Source organism: Sciurus carolinensis, chromosome 14 (genome assembly GCF_902686445.1).
Source record: "Sciurus carolinensis chromosome 14, mSciCar1.2, whole genome shotgun sequence".
NCBI classification, from domain to species: Eukaryota; Metazoa; Chordata; class Mammalia; order Rodentia; family Sciuridae; genus Sciurus; species Sciurus carolinensis.
Window position 1 is genome coordinate 50601578 of NC_062226.1, and position 15724 is coordinate 50617301.

Below are 15724 nucleotides of genomic sequence, written 5' to 3' on the forward strand. Positions count from 1 at the left end.
ACACTTTCTTTCTCTCTCTTAGGCCCCACCCCATTGCACTGTTTAGTTATTTCTATGAGTATTTACCTATTTTGAAATATTTGTAAATTGCCATCTCCTCATACATTTTATTTTTTTAATAGGAATTATTATTCCTTTTTAAAAAATTTTTTGGTTGCAGATGAACACAATACCTTTGTTTTTTATTTATTTATTTTTATGTGGTGCTGAGGATTGAACTCAGTGCTTCACGCGTGCTAGGCAAGCGCTGTGCCACTGAGCCACAACCCCAGCCCTATTAGTCCTTTTAAATTTTGAATTAAAGAAACTTCAACTTGTTCAGTTGTTGTAGAAAAGTGTATTGTAGATATCCTTTAAGTCAGAATTAACTCGAACCATTTCTCCTTGTTAGTTGAACACTAAATGTACATTTAAGGCTTAATACAATGATGAAATTGAAGCATAATGTTGGTGAAATTTGTTTCTTTTACTTTCTTCATTATATTTCATATTCTAATGTTTGCATATTTTGTAGATGTTTTTCTAGCTTCTCAGAGAAAGTGAGTACTAAGAGTGTCTTTGTGCTTGGTTTCTCTTCTCTTCCTGTCTCTTTTCCTTTTTAAATAATGAATGTAGTAAGGGCTGTAAATCTTCCTTTGAAGATGTGTTTTCTGTGCCCTTAAACTGCTTTTTATATTAAGTCCTCTTTTCATTGTTCTCTTTTCTTTTTCTTTTTTTTTTTTTCATTAGAATATGATCAACCAATATAATCTATTCAAGTATTTTAAAAGGGTATTTTAAAGTTTATAATACCTATGGGCACACATAAAATTATGTGTTTTGTTCAAGGGATAGAAAATTTTTTACATGATTATTAAATCAGTTGGGGGTTGTTTTAGTTAGTTTTACTAAGCCCATAATCATTTTATTAGATCTGTATATTGATGACAAAGTTGTGTTTTCTTTTTTAAATTAAATGTATTTCAAGATTTTCTTAAATATTAAATGCTTTTACTGTATGTAACTTAACTTTTTACATGGTTTGTGCTGCTTGGGGCTCCTAACCTTGAAGTTTACGTTGTTCGATATTAATATAGCACTTGTGCTTTCTGTGGGGACACTTAGCTGATATTTCCTTTTCTCTCTCTCTTTTAATGTGCTAGGGATTGAACCCAGAGGTGCTTAACTACTGAGCTATATCCCAAGTCCTTTTTTTTTTTTTTTTAAGTTTTTAATTTAAAGTAGGGTCTCACTAAGTTGGTTAGGGCTTCCCTCGAACTTGCACTCCTCCTGCCTCTGTCTCCAGCGTCTCCAGGATCACAGGCATGTGTCACCGTGCCCAGCCAGCTGGTATTTCTAGAATCATTCCTTCATTTTAAACTTTCCTCAAACTGTGTCTCTTGTAAAAACAGTCTGTACCTGACCCTTTTCTTTTATATCTGACACTATCTTCCAGTGGCAGAATCTAGCTCTTTCATTTTTATTGAGTGATACTTCTTCTTGTTACTATCTTTTTACCTTGTTCATTAATAATGATAATAATTATATATTAATATTATATATTCTAATTGTTAGTAATTATATTTGTGGCTTTTGAATTTTTCTTAATTCTGCTATATTAATTAAATTAATTAATTAATTCAAATCTATAACCATTTCCCATTCCCTTCTTGCTTTTTTTGAGATATGGTCTCATTGCGATTTCCAGGCTGGCCTCTCAACTCCAAGGTTCAAGACACCCTTCAGACTGAACCTTTGGAGCATCTGTGACTGTGACTCCTGCCTGGCTTTCCATTTCCCCTTTGTTGATGTGACAGTTCTTCTGAATTATTCTTTTTCCTTATTGGCTACCTTCCCTTCAGATTTTTTCCACTTTAACATGAAAAAATATATGAGCGTTTTTCTCATCTTGACACACCTTTGCCATTCCTAATTATAGATTCAGATTTCTTCAAGGCTTTTCTGTCAGGAATTCATATTGGTCAGTTATGTTACATATACACATAGTTTATTGTTCATTTAGATTTAATTCCATATAGAGCACATGATATATTGCACTCCATTTCTTTCCCTTTCATCTTTCCATACATAACATATCTCTCCTCTGATTTGATTTTCCTTTGGTTGGAATCCCTTCTCTAGTCCTTTTTTTAGATGTGGCAGGAGGATTGTGCTCTTTGAATCCTTAAGTGTTGGCAGCTACTTCTTTCACATTATGTGCAGGATATTTGGGTTATAGAGTAGTTTTCCTTTATCCATGGTTTTGCTTTCCATAGTTTCAAGTACATAATCAATGATGGAAGAAAACTATCAAATGGAATATTCCCCAATGAACCATTCATAACTTCTAAATAACTTTTTTTTTTTTTGGTGGTACTGGGGATCGAACTCAGGGCCTTGTGCTTGCGAGATAAGCACTCAACCAGCTGAGCTATCTCCCCAGCCCTTAAATAACTTTTATTGCAGTATATTACATAATTGTTCTGCATTTATTATACAATTGCTTAATTTATAAAAGAAACTTTATTATAGGTGCATGTGTCTGTGAAACAACATTCTATGTGTAGGGTTTGGTTTTATCCAGGCATCTCCTGGGAGTCTTGGAAGATAGCCCCTTGGGTGAGAGGGATTACTACTATTCTTTTTCTTCCAGCCATCCAGATGTCTTTGTACTTTGTTTAAGATTCTGGTGTAACAAATGAAAAATCCAATGTTAATTCGAGTCTGTTCACTTTTTTTTTTTTTTTTTTGATCCAGGGAATTGAGCTCAGGAACACTCAACCACTGAGCCACATCCCCAGCCCTATTTTGTATTTTATTTAGAGACATGTTCTCATTGATTTGCTTTGTACCTCGCTGTTGCTGAGGCTGGCTTTGAACACACAATCCTCCTGCCTCAGCCTCCCAAGCTGCGGGAATTACAGATGTGTACCACTGTGCCCGGCGAGTCTCTTCACTTTTGAGTAAATATTGTTTCTTGTAACATGTCCCTTTTTCTTTTTATCCTTAAAGTTCATCAGATTTAGTGCACTGTTCTGGGTGTGTATTTTATCATTAGTTTTGCTTGGATCTTGAAGAACCCTGTGGGATTGCACTTCAGTCATGTCTTTAAGTTTGCAGACATTCTCTTCAATGTCAGCCTTTATGACTGCCTCTTCTGTCTTTTCTGTTACCTTCTATAGGCTCCTCTGAAGTGCTTACAGTGGCTAGTATGTTAGGCAACTCCAACTGTTATCCATTTTGCCATTATTTTCAGTGCTTGTGTTTTTACTTTTTTTTAATAGAAGTTATTTTTCATATTCTATTTGATTCTTCTTAAGTAGTCTCACTGGTTTTGACATCAGTATTTCATGAATGTGTTCATTCCTACTTCCCTAGCCTCATACTTGTTATTTATATGTGCCTTGGGGCTCAGGTTGAGCTGATAGGAGACCTTAGGTATTGAAGTGGTATAAGTTAGAGAGCTGTGGGCATCTCAGCCTGCACTGTAGCAGCAGGCATATTGCCTGATTCCTATCTGCATCCCAGGGAATGCTTTGCCTTCTTTCGGTCTCATTGCATTCCCCAGCCTCAAGACTAGAGCCCCTCTCCCTCCTATCGAGTGCCTTTGGATCTAGCTTGGAGCCTTTGCCGATGAAGCCCTGTACTAGCTTTTTCTGTCAAAATATCCCTAGCCCCATGGCGCACTCTCAAGCTGCATTTTCTCTCCCTCCAGAGCTGACTGGTTTAAGAGAGGGTTGGATTTGAAGTTGAAGTGGAGGACGTAAATCAAATTCAGGGGTTTTTTTTTCACCCCAGAATTCTGAACTTTTATACTTTGTTCATAGCTTCAAATAGTATATCTTCACTCTGTGTCATTTGTCATGTTTCAAGGACAACAAAAGAGACTTGTATTTTGGAAGCTGCAGTTTGGCCATCGTAGTTTTCCTTATCCCTACGTAGGGATAACCTCTTGGACTATACACCAGTTATATATTATATTATTATCTTTTAAGATAATTTATTACATAAATAAATAAATAAAACTTTAAGGAGACTGTGTTTGTCCCTATGCAAATTTCATTGAACAAAATGTGATCTGAAAATCTTGTACAATGCAGAAACCAGTTAAAATAGGACAGAGAGGAAAGCTTGAGGAAAGAAATCGGAGTTGAAGAATCAACTTTGGGTTACCAGTGGAAAGAAAGCCACACATAATCAGAAAACCTTACCTTGACCAGTAGTTACCACCTCTTCTTTTCTTAAGCCATCTACTAGAGTTGCTAACAAGTAGTATTAGAAGAGATTATACTTTGTTAGAAAATTAAAACAAGGAAGCTTTCAGTAGACTTGAATGAATGAAAGAAAATACTGTACCTTATGTCAAAGGTTATATAGTTAGTGCAAATATATGGGTATTTATGTTTAAATAGTCTTTTGCCTTAAATATTTGAGATTTGAATTATGCACACATGGTCACTTTGGTTGGATTGCTTGATATTCAGTTTTTCCTAATCAGCCTCAGGCAAAGGGAATTTGAATTATACAACATGTATAAACTTAACATTGAACGGTAATTAGTCTGTGCTGGTTAGTGGCACTTAATATTGAGGTCAATGGTTCAATAAAACTTTAAAAAAGCCACTGACTAGATTGGGTGGGCGGAATATGTGTGTTTGTGAGACACACACATACACTGAGAATCAGTGAAAGTTTTATTCTGTATCAGAAACAATTTAATACCTCATTATATGTCTAAGCCACAGTTTCATATTTATTATATGTATGAATATGAAGTCTCGTGGCATATACTTGAACTTTGTCATTTGTCACAGACCCAGGGCAAAGAAAATGCTGTCTTATATAACAGACCATCCTCTCTCCTTTTCATTATTTTTAAAATTTTTATTTGGCTAGGGCATTATTATGGAATGTGTTTGTCCTCTTGACTTTGAATTTTCTTAGCTTAAAGGAAGCTTTTTGAGGTAGAATTATAAAAGGAGAAGAAACAAGAAGGGTTGTGTCCACTTGCTTGTACCAAGATTTGTTGAGTGGGTGAAAACCAAGATTTGTTGCGTGGGTGAAAAGGTAACAGTTAAGTACCTCCACCTACAGAGAGTGAAAAGTTTTAAGAACTTTCATTTCTCGAGTTTTGTAGCAGTTATATATATGTAATTAAGACAAAAACTTAAACTTTCTGTGACATAACTGTCTGTTTCAGATACCACTGTGTACCTTGTGTTAAGAATTTCAGTTGGTTCTGCAGAAGGATTTTAAAATACATCATAGAAGGACCCCTGAATAAGTTTTGTTTTGTTTTTCTGGTGCTGAGATACTGTTTTTAGTGCTTAACTTTAGAAGTATGTTGATAGTTTACAAATAGTGTGTTTTCAAAACTTAGGTTTACAACAATATGTATCATACTTCACATAAGTTGAATATTAAACAGCAGTGCTTGGGTGTTCTAGAATCATAATTAGACTACTGATTGCAAATTGCCAAAATTCAGAGTCAACAAACCAATTAAAAAAAACCTCAAGGCTATAAGATTTCAAAATGTTCTTCCTTAATTTAGTTTGTCCATTATACTTTATTTTAATTATTCATAGTATTGCTTAACATGCCAGGAAATGTCTTTGAATAGAATTTATAAAATAATACAGTTTCAGTAATATGAATTCTATCTTTAGCATTCTGTTTTTAAATCTCAGATTAAGATGTTTCATTAAGGAATTTTCTCTTTTGATGGATAAAAGCAAGTCTTTAGTAACTTTACCGTTTTATAATTTTGAAGCACAATGCTCTATTTGAGAAAGTAAGTGAAATAGTTTGGTATATGTCATTTTGTTGTTGAGCAAATTAGACTAAAAAATGCAAGAAACAAAAAATACATATCCCCACTAAGAGCAATAATTTCCCATTTCCCCATAAATTCAAGAACAATAGTAGATTGTTCATTTTAGTGAAAAGTGTATGCTGTACCTATTTCTTTCTTGTAACATGCTAGATATTAAGGAATACAGGATTGCTTTGCCTATCTTGGGGCTTAAGTGGGTAAGTTAGAGGTGAACATAATAAGCCTGAAGATGTAAATTCTAGTTGAAAATCTGGACATTTATTTGTCTTTGGTTCCATTAGGAGGTGGAAGTAAGCAAGAAAGAGCTCTTCTTTTAGTATTGGTGTGGATTTTTGCATGTCCAGGATCTACTTCTGTTTCTTATTCTTACTATTAATGGTAGAGGTTCACAAATATGGTAAGTATGGCCTTAGAATTTTATTCCTACAGAAAGAAAATATAGAGGTTAGATACCTGAGGCGTTTATGTCAGTGAAAAGATTGATAACATTTAAAGTGAAATAGGAGCAATTGACTCTTCTCATGATTATACAACAGTAATTACTAAAATCTTCAGTTCATTTGATGGTTAAGTGATATCTTTGTTAGATTTCTTCTCTTTTAGCCTGGTAGGTGGGAGACATATTCCTTAATTGATATAGAACTTTGGACAGCATACAAATAATAGTTTTTATCTCAAATTGAGAATTATTTTCTTTTTGGGTCGTTGTGATTCTGACATTGTAGTCATTGAAAGATGGCTTCATTATGTGTAGCTAGATGCAGCTCCCTGAATGAAGTCAGCATTTCACTCCCTTATTGTTTTAATTTATTCTGGTCCTTGGTCTTTAAGTACCATTTCATGCTTCTCTTTTTAGTAATTACCTGCTTATCCTCCAGGATCTAATTCACATGTTACTGTTCCACGAACTTCTGAATTATTCTTCTCCCCATGCCTCCCAAATAATTAAATATCCCCTTCTTTTGGTTGTCATAGCACTTTATAGGTCAGTCTTCCAACAACTGTCAATCATAGACACATCATAGTTACTGAGAATGGGGGCCATGTGTTATCCATTGTATCTTCTAGAACAGCATGTAGTTAACATTTGTGAATTGAAATGTTTTAAAACTCTGTACTTTCAAGGATTAAGAAAACAGCTTGTCTCATTAAGTTCTTTGATCATGGTAACCTTTCCTCCCTGTTTCTTGCATTCACTGTTCCCACCTGTTATACTGTGATAGTTGGAGTGTATTAAAATATTTGTGGAGTTTAGAGATAGCTTGAGATGACTCAAAGAAGGATCATTTTGTGTATATCAAATGCAAGGAAATTGACTTTTGACTCTTCATTACTATTCAGTTTTGAGAGTTTGATTTTCTTCTCCCCTTTCTGCAGGACCCTAATAGGAGTATTCATACCAGCAGCAGCAGCAGCAGCAGCAGCAGTAGCAGCAGCAGCAGCAGCAGCAGCAGTAGTAGTAGCAGTAGCAGCAGCAGCAGCAGCAGTAGCAGCAGCAGCAGCAGCAGTAGCAGCAGCAGCAGCAGTAGTACCAGTTTTTCAAAGCCTCACAAATTAATGAAGGAGCACAAGGAAAAACCTTCTAAAGACTCCAGAGAACATAAAAGTGCCTTCAAAGAACCTTCCAGGGATCACAACAAATCTTCCAAAGAATCCTCTAAGAAACCCAAAGAAAATAAACCACTGAAAGAAGAGAAAATAGTTCCTAAGATGGCCTTCAAGGAACCTAAACCCATGTCAAAAGAGCCAAAACCTGACAGTAACTTACTCACCATCACCAGTGGACAGCAAGATAAGAAGGCTCCTAGTAAGAGGCCCCCCATTTCAGATTCTGAAGAACTCTCAGCCAAAAAAAGGAAAAAGAGTAGCTCAGAGGCTTTATTTAAAAGTTTTTCTAGTGCACCACCACTGATACTCACTTGTTCTGCTGACAAAAAACAGATAAAAGATAAGTCTCATGTCAAGATGGGAAAGGTCAAAATTGAAAGTGAGGCATCAGAAAAGAAGAAGTCAGCGTTACCGCCATTCGATGACATCGTGGATCCCAATGATTCAGACGTGGAGGAGAATATGTCCTCTAAATCTGATGTGAGTAGCTTCACTGGTGTTCCTCCTTTCTTTTGGTAGTATTCAGATTTTATTTTAAATACCTTTGCGATAAGGGATGAGGGAAGAAAATGAATGCTGAGCCCTGCAGAGGTAGCATGGAGGTAGGTGCAACCTAGAAGTGAATTTCTGTCACTAATGGAAAGAAGGAAATGGAATCATTAAGGTATCTGCAAAAATTTTTAGGCTATGATTTCAGTTGTTAATGGAAAGATATATTCCCTAGAATAATAATGGGTTATTTGAACAGCAACAGAAAAAATTTCAGTGCTCATTAAATTTTGGTAACTATGTTTTTTAATGATGTTGATTTAGAAAATGAGAGGAATACAATGAAATTTGATAATAAGGGAAAAATAATTTAAAAGAGAAACCTAGAAAATATTGAGGTATGGCTATAATCTTGATCTTTCAACAGTGTAGTGAATTAATTTGTTTACACAGATGGAAAGATGGCAATAGTATTTTAATAGCTTTATTAAGGCAAAGTTGATATAACAATATACTATGCATATTTAAAACATAATCTGAAAATTTTCGATTATTTATATGTACTTTAAAATCATTATCATTGTGAAAATGAAGGATTTTTTTCTTCATTATATAGCCACTGATTTAGAAAGGGGGTATTATGTATGTGATCATTGTGTTTTCTATGGGCAGGATTATCCTCTGTGGATACCTACCTACAGGAGTGTCTGATCATCTAATACTTCCAAAGAATGTTATTTGATGTTGGGATTTAAGCTTATAATTACAGATTTTCAGAGTTGGAAGGGATTTTCAGGTTATCTCTTCTAACTTCTTACCAGTGTAAGAAATCTACACTTCTGGTGACACGGCTGGTAGTCAGAAGGTATTTGATCTGTTTCTGAAAAACAAGCATCACTTACAATGCAGTTATCTACTCCTCACTCTCCCTTTTTCTAATTTTAGTCTTCTTGAGTTACTCTTCAATAACTCACCCAAATCACCTTTATTTTGCTTGTCAATATTTGTAGATGGTAGTCAAAAACAGTGTCTGACTAAAGATCCCTGGCAGTTTTAGAATATTTTTCTTTCTTTTCCACGAAGTTGCCCATAGATGGCCCTTGTTTAAATGATGGCAAGGAGGCTTTTCCCTGTTCTGGGTTTGCAGTGTTATGGGTTAAAAAGCAGCTGGAGTCAGAGCATGGAACCAGTACCAATCCCCAGCACTACAGAGACCACTTTCTTTTCCCCTGCTCTCTCTAGCAATTTCAGACTTCTGATAGAAGATCAAGTTAGGAGCAGAGTGGCACAGAAAATACTGGAGGGTTAAGTAATTGGTTCCAGTGTTTAATAAAGGCTTAAGAGTTATAGTTTGTGGAATGAAGAAAAGAGTCGAATGGGTTTGTTGCAGTATGACAGGTGTGTACTCTTCCTCTAGTGCTCCCTACCTTTCCTCTTCTTTTGAGGCTTACTCTTGGTGCAGATTTTACTGGGAGCTGTTGTTTGTATGTGTGGCTGTTGTTTCAGATCACCCAGCAGTTCTATTAGGGTGTGACTAATCTACCAAAATTGTCGAGTTTAGCAACTTTGTCTTTCTATATTCTGACATATTGTGATTCTTCTAGAACAAAGGTTTTCAAATTGTGGGCTGTGAGTCACTGGTGAGCTATGAAATCAATTTAGCATGTCTTCATCAGCATTTAAAAAAATCAGAATACATTGTAATTAGTATGAGTAAGTGATGGTTTGTGAAATTTTTTTTCAGAGAGGGTGCATGTTTTTTTTTTTTTAAACAGTGGTTAAAACTTTGTAAGGGACATTTTTAAGAACATTTGCTGATTTGTGAGTAGATCAAATTACATTCATAAAGCACTACTGAAGGCTCTTTTTACATGAAACTATCACAAATCGTCTTCCTCCTTACATAATTTTGTTTATTCTCTTTGGATTTTTTTTGTTGTTATTGTTGTTTGGTCTCTTACACCTTCTCTTTTATATATTATTCATAAAGTATGGCTTTCTTTTAACAAAATTCTTACTCAACTTGGTATATTTATCCAAAGCAATACCTTGAAAAATCTTCTGGAACTAAAAGTTAGAATTGCAATTCCTCACAGTAGGTAGTATATTTCAAAATGATGTATGACATGGTAGAGCCACAAATCCCGCGATTATAACAGGAGTTTTTGTAATGTTTTCTGTACAGCATAGCAGAGGAAGCATCTAAAGACTTTTGAGTATGGTTTAGGTATAAAACCCAATAATATATTTCCTTTAGTTTTCTGGTAATAAATGACTTTATTGGTGCTGCTGGTGGTTTAGTTCCTTAAATGTAGATGGTGCAACAGAATAGAATTGGTTAAGGTGGTGGCCCTGTGTCCACAATCTTGCTATGCACAAAGTGGGGCAGGAGAGAGCTGAAATTCCACTTACCCAGTGATGAAGATAACCTGGTGTCCCAGGTAGGAGATAATCCAAGCACAGGCTGTGGGCAGGACAGAAGAAACAGGAGGCAATAACAGAGCAGCATAGAGCCTCCCTTGGTAAGTAACTGATCTGTGTCGTGGGGCAGGACCAATGACACTTGTCCCATTGTCCCTGTGTGAGCACATTGATCTCTGAGTGATTAGATGACCAGATTTCTCCAAAGTCATTAACAGCTTCATTATTAGAATATGAGCCCGATTTATGTTCATTTGTGGGGCATTGAGATGTCTGGTAATCTTGCATAGGGCAGGCAGAGATCTTGGATTCTGGAAACAATGAAGTAAATAAAGGATACAAAAGAAATCAGAAGAATGTAAGAATGGGGAAGACTGGGGGAAATGATTTTTCACCTGGTATATCCATGAAGAAAATATCTTGATCCTGGTTTGTTGAAGTTAAAAGGAAGAATATTTTATTTAATTTTAATTTATTTTTTTTATTTTATCTGCGGTGCTAGGAATTGAACATAGGGCTTTGTGCATGCTAGGCAAGTGCTTTACCATTGAGCTGTATCCCCAGCCCAGAAGAATATTTTAATTAAGGTTTTATATAAAAATAAGAATCAGTACTATTAAGATAGATTAAGGAATGTAGCTTATTGATTTAAATAGTTCATTTTAGTGTGATTTTTATATTCTTTATGAGAAAGTGGAAAGACGATGGGCGTCCATGATTGATAGGCTGCATATATTTGGAAGGTTCACTTATTTGTTGAGCCGTAGTAGGTAGGTAGGGAATTAGGAGTCTGCAAGCTGGAGTCAGGCTGTGTTTTGACTCCCACTGCCAGCAGTGATCCTGGGCAAACATTTAACCTCCTTAGTTTTTAGTTTCATTTTTATAAAGTGGGGATCATTATTAGGACCTATTTTTTAGAAGTATTGTGAAAATTAATAGATCAATTTGGATAAAGCAGTTAACAAAATAATAAAGCATTCATTATTATTGTTAAGTGTGACTTGACTTCTGGGAACCTTATGACCTGTAGCTTTGAAGGAGATTTTATGATACTCAAAAATATCATGGAGCTCTAGTGTCCTTTTTCAAGCACTTCAAGCGGGGAGTACTTAGAGGGTATCACTTCACTCTGAAGGAGGTTTGGTGGCCTTGATATGCACATGTTACAAGGTCACTGGAAAAATACAGGACAGAGTCTGAGTTTTAAACCAAAAGTGAAGCTGAAGTTTCCCAAGAGTTTTAATTCAATGAGATAAGGAACATCACAGCTAACGCTGCATTGTAGGGAGGCACCTCGTAGTTTTCTTTTTTTATTACAGTTACTGTTAAAAAGAAAACATCCTTAGAAATGATTTGACTTACTGTTAGTATAACCAAAGGAGCAATTTTTAAATGCTTTTGATTCTTGAAATGTTTCTCATCTTAGGAAAAAACCTAATATTGTCACATGAAAGTTCGTCAGTAATTTTCCCTGCAAAAGAATTTGGGTGGGGAGAGAATAAGGTAGAGGAGGCAGGAGGCCGGTTTTATGGTGGGTGAGCATTCAGTAAATACTGAAAGCATGGTAAGGGAATGTTTTTGTTGAGAATATTTTACATTCAAGAACCTTGGTAATTCCCATTAGAGTAAAGCAGTTCTTGGTTTAGGAGTTTGTTGTTTTGGAGGTATAAATGTCTAAAATACTTAGTAAATAAGTGACTGGTGGTTGACACTAGTACCAGGAAAGGGTGAGCATTTGAGTTTATCAGTATTAATTAAAAGTTTATAATTGCGATTTTTATTAAGCTGTTTGTTCTTTAATTGATAATTAAAAAATATTTTTCACTCCTTCTATAATTCCTCAGTGTGTTTCTGTTTTTCCTGTAACTCTGCTTCTAAAGAGGTGCCTGTGAAGTTGATTTTGCTTTGTGATAAGAGGATCTTTTGTATCCACAGCCGAGAAGTGTGTATGTATGCAGGCGGGAAATGATGAATAAGAATTTTGAAGGAACTCTTTAAGATTGGGTTCAGTTATGGTAGTAATTTCCTTATCCTTGCCTTCACTTCTTTTGTAGAGGTTTAACTCTAACTCACAAGGGAAGAAGTTCAAAGTTTTAATTATCTGCCTTGAAAATGGGCAAGTTACATTTGACAGAATGTTACAGACTTCAACCTGCAGTGTGAGCAAGATTTCCATCACATCCTTTGATGGTTTCGGCTTACCAGAGTGTTTTCTCCGATAAAAATCTTCTTAGGAAGAAAAATGAAATCTCATCATGTGGTAGCATTTTTCACAGGGCTGGCTGGTGGTTCAGATACAGGATAAATACTTCAGACCACCTTAGCAGAAGTTTCTTTCAAAAAGGCAAAAAAGAAAGAGAAGGAAAAGAAACTTCCCTTCTTTTGTTGGGCCTCACTTCCTCCCGCCCCACCCTGCTCATTGCCCTGCTGAAACTGTCTGAGCTGGCAGTAAATGTCCTGCTGTTGAAGCATTGGCCTTAGGTTTTTATGTGATGGAAGGTTGTTGCAGTCAGAGAAGAAGGTCTTTATTGTGTTTTCAAAGTGGCTTTTTAATGACTTGTAACTCCAGCACATGCAGGAGCTGTAAAGTCTGAGTGTGGTGAGCCAGCAGCTGGAGAGGCCATTCATTAAAGGCTGCCCTGCTCTCCTGGGGTTCTCATTGTGGGCTCCTGTTTTTGTGTTTTATAACTGGGGGTAAAAATACCTGAAGCGGTTGCAATTCTTCCTTTGGTAGGTTTGGCTTAGTGTGGAACATTAATTAAAACAATTGGAAAAAAGTTAACTTTGTCGTATGCATGGAGTTATTTCACCTACCTCTGCTTTCAGATGCTTTTGTTTTCTGTGTTGGATGTGATAAGATTGAAGAGGATCCCATCTAGCCAAGCAGCTGTTCACTTATTCATCCATATTCCAAAAAAGGATTAGAAGCAGTTTTAAAGAGATTTTTTTTTTTTAAATGTTAGGGGCCTGATTTTTTTTCCTTGTTTTAGTACATGCTAAGCCCAGTGTAATATCTTCCTTTTTAAATTAAAGAACTTCTTGGAAGCCCTTGTGTAGTAGAGGGTTGTGGACATACAGGGGGCTCTATGATGGATGACAAAAGTTGATTGTCATCAACAATTGCCACAACCCAGCCCTGTATGAAAATAGTATTATTTCCAGCAAATTGTGGAGCCTTCTTTAGGATTCCTGCATTACCTCACTGTATTGTTGTTTTGCCTTTATGGTTTATGTAGTTGTCCCATCTGTCATCTTTAGCCACAGATGTGAATCAACATGGTCTTTGCAAGATTGGCTTTCCCATACCATGGGGATGTCTTGTGGCTACAGAAAAAAAAAACAAAAAAAGTGTTTTTTCTTTTCTTTTCTTTCTTTCTTTCTTTCTTTCTTTCTTTCTTTCTTTCTTTCTTTTTTTTTTTTTTTTTTTTTTGGCAGTGATGGGGATTGAACCCAGGGCCTTGCATATGGTAGTAAGGGCCATACTTCTGAGCTATATCCTCAACCCTAAACTTTTTTTGAATGCTTTAGTATACCAGTCACCCTGCTAGGCATTTGTCATATTTTAATTCATTTAATCTTCAAAACAATTCTGTGAAATAGGTATTGTCACCATTTTAGAGATGAGAAAATGGAGGCTTAAAAGATTAAGAAGTTTGCCCAATATTACTATGTTTGAAGATGGTGGCACTGCAAATAGAGATCTTATAAATAAGTCCCTGCAGTTGATTGATCAGACTTGCTTATTAGGAATGAAGGAATTTGGATCCACTTGGTAGGGAGCATTCTTTTTTTTTTTTTTTTTTTTGTGGTACCAGGGATTGAACCCAGATCCTCATGCATTAGGGAACATTCTTAAGAGGAACTTGGGGGTTAAGCAAATCTGATTTTTCCATGGATTTATATTAAAATTGCAGAGATGTGCTTTATGGAGTTGACATCACTGCCTGTGAAAGTTTTGGATCTCATTTTCTTGTCCCACTTAAAGAATTGTATTTCCTTGACCTATTATTGGTTTGGGCTTTTCCAAGAGCCTTTAGTATGTGACAGATTGTCCCCACTGGTAGTGTTAGTATGTATATCCAAAAGTTAGGGAAGAACTGTGAAACGTGCAGGAACCTCTAACTACTCTGATATATACTCAGTTAAGACTTTCACGGCTCTCTACAACACATTATTATATATAGTATCAGGATTATTTCCCTGCTCCCAGAATTTTTGCCACTTGGTTTTGTATGGGAATTTATGTTTAACAGAGCTGAGCTGCAATATCAAGCTTTCCCAGAAGGTGCCACCAAAGAACAAATGGTATCCTCCAATTTGGAGACTCCTCCTTTCTGAATCTTCTAGTTACATTTTGTAAATTCATTTTAAAATTTAAGTTATGAAAAAGTGTAGGCTGTGCTTTCTTTGAGTTAGGAGACAAGATAATGCAATGGTAGAGTTTTGGTGTCTATGTAATTATTTAACCAAGTCTGAGAAATTGTTCTCAGTGGGCAACAATTTATGACTGTAAACTTTCAAGGCAGTGTCAAGGTCCACAAAGAAAAATTACCCTTAAGAGTCTCCTTTAGGCCACCAAAGGTGACTTCACAGTGAGATATTCCCAGATAAAGCCAAAGATCCTTCTATTAGAAAGGGGGAAAAAAATGGGAAAGCATTTTTGCTAAAGCATTCAGAGACAGCATGCTTGGTTTTGAATTCGGAGAACATAGAGGATGGAATATGAGGGAGACTAAGCAGGGAGAAATATTGAGAAGCCATGGCACAGAAAAGGAAATTTCCTTGCCTTTCTTGGTCATGGGAAGAAAATGTATGTGTGGGGCCCTCAGATATTCTATGACTAACTGACAGACTATGATTATTAGTAGAGACCCCTCGTCTGGGACCTTAGTGCTGAGAATCATAGGGCTGTGTTTTAGAAATGAAATTGCAGACCCTTGCTTTATTATGTGCCTGTTTTATTTTAAGTATGATAAACCATTATTTCACGTTGAGTTATGGACAACATTTTCTTCTAAACATGTTTAGCACAATTCCTTGACTATGTTAGTGACGTTCAGTTACAGTTAAATATATGAATGTGGTAGGTACTTCCTATCTATAAGCACTGTATTAGGGGGTACATATAGTAAAAATTAGAATTTCAAGCTGGACTTTGAATGAGAGAAGGCATGAATTAGTCGAGGTGAGGGTGTGGGAGCAGTAGGAGCTTTGGCATTCTTGAGAGGAGGAGACAGCTTGAAAAAAATCAGTTGATGATACGTGTAAATAGTGTGTGTCCTCTGCACTGCAAGTAGAGATCTTATAAATAAGTCCCTGCAGTTGATTGATCAGACTTGCTTATTAGGAATGAAGGAAGCCTTACTGACTGCTATTCCCTCTATACTTTCA

At 35.9% G+C, this 15724-nt stretch overlaps 1 protein-coding gene across 5 annotated transcripts in view; it reads left to right on the forward strand.

The window, feature by feature from the left end:
- The window catches only part of Mllt3 (MLLT3 super elongation complex subunit), a 256118-nt gene that overhangs the window by 184727 nt on the left and 55667 nt on the right, over positions 1-15724 (forward strand). For all 5 annotated transcript variants that reach the window (XM_047524429.1, XM_047524431.1, XM_047524432.1 and 2 more), the window contains exon 5: positions 7193-7903. In XM_047524429.1, coding sequence (XP_047380385.1) covers positions 7193-7903 — 711 coding nt within the window. The remainder of the gene's footprint in view (positions 1-7192; positions 7904-15724) is intronic.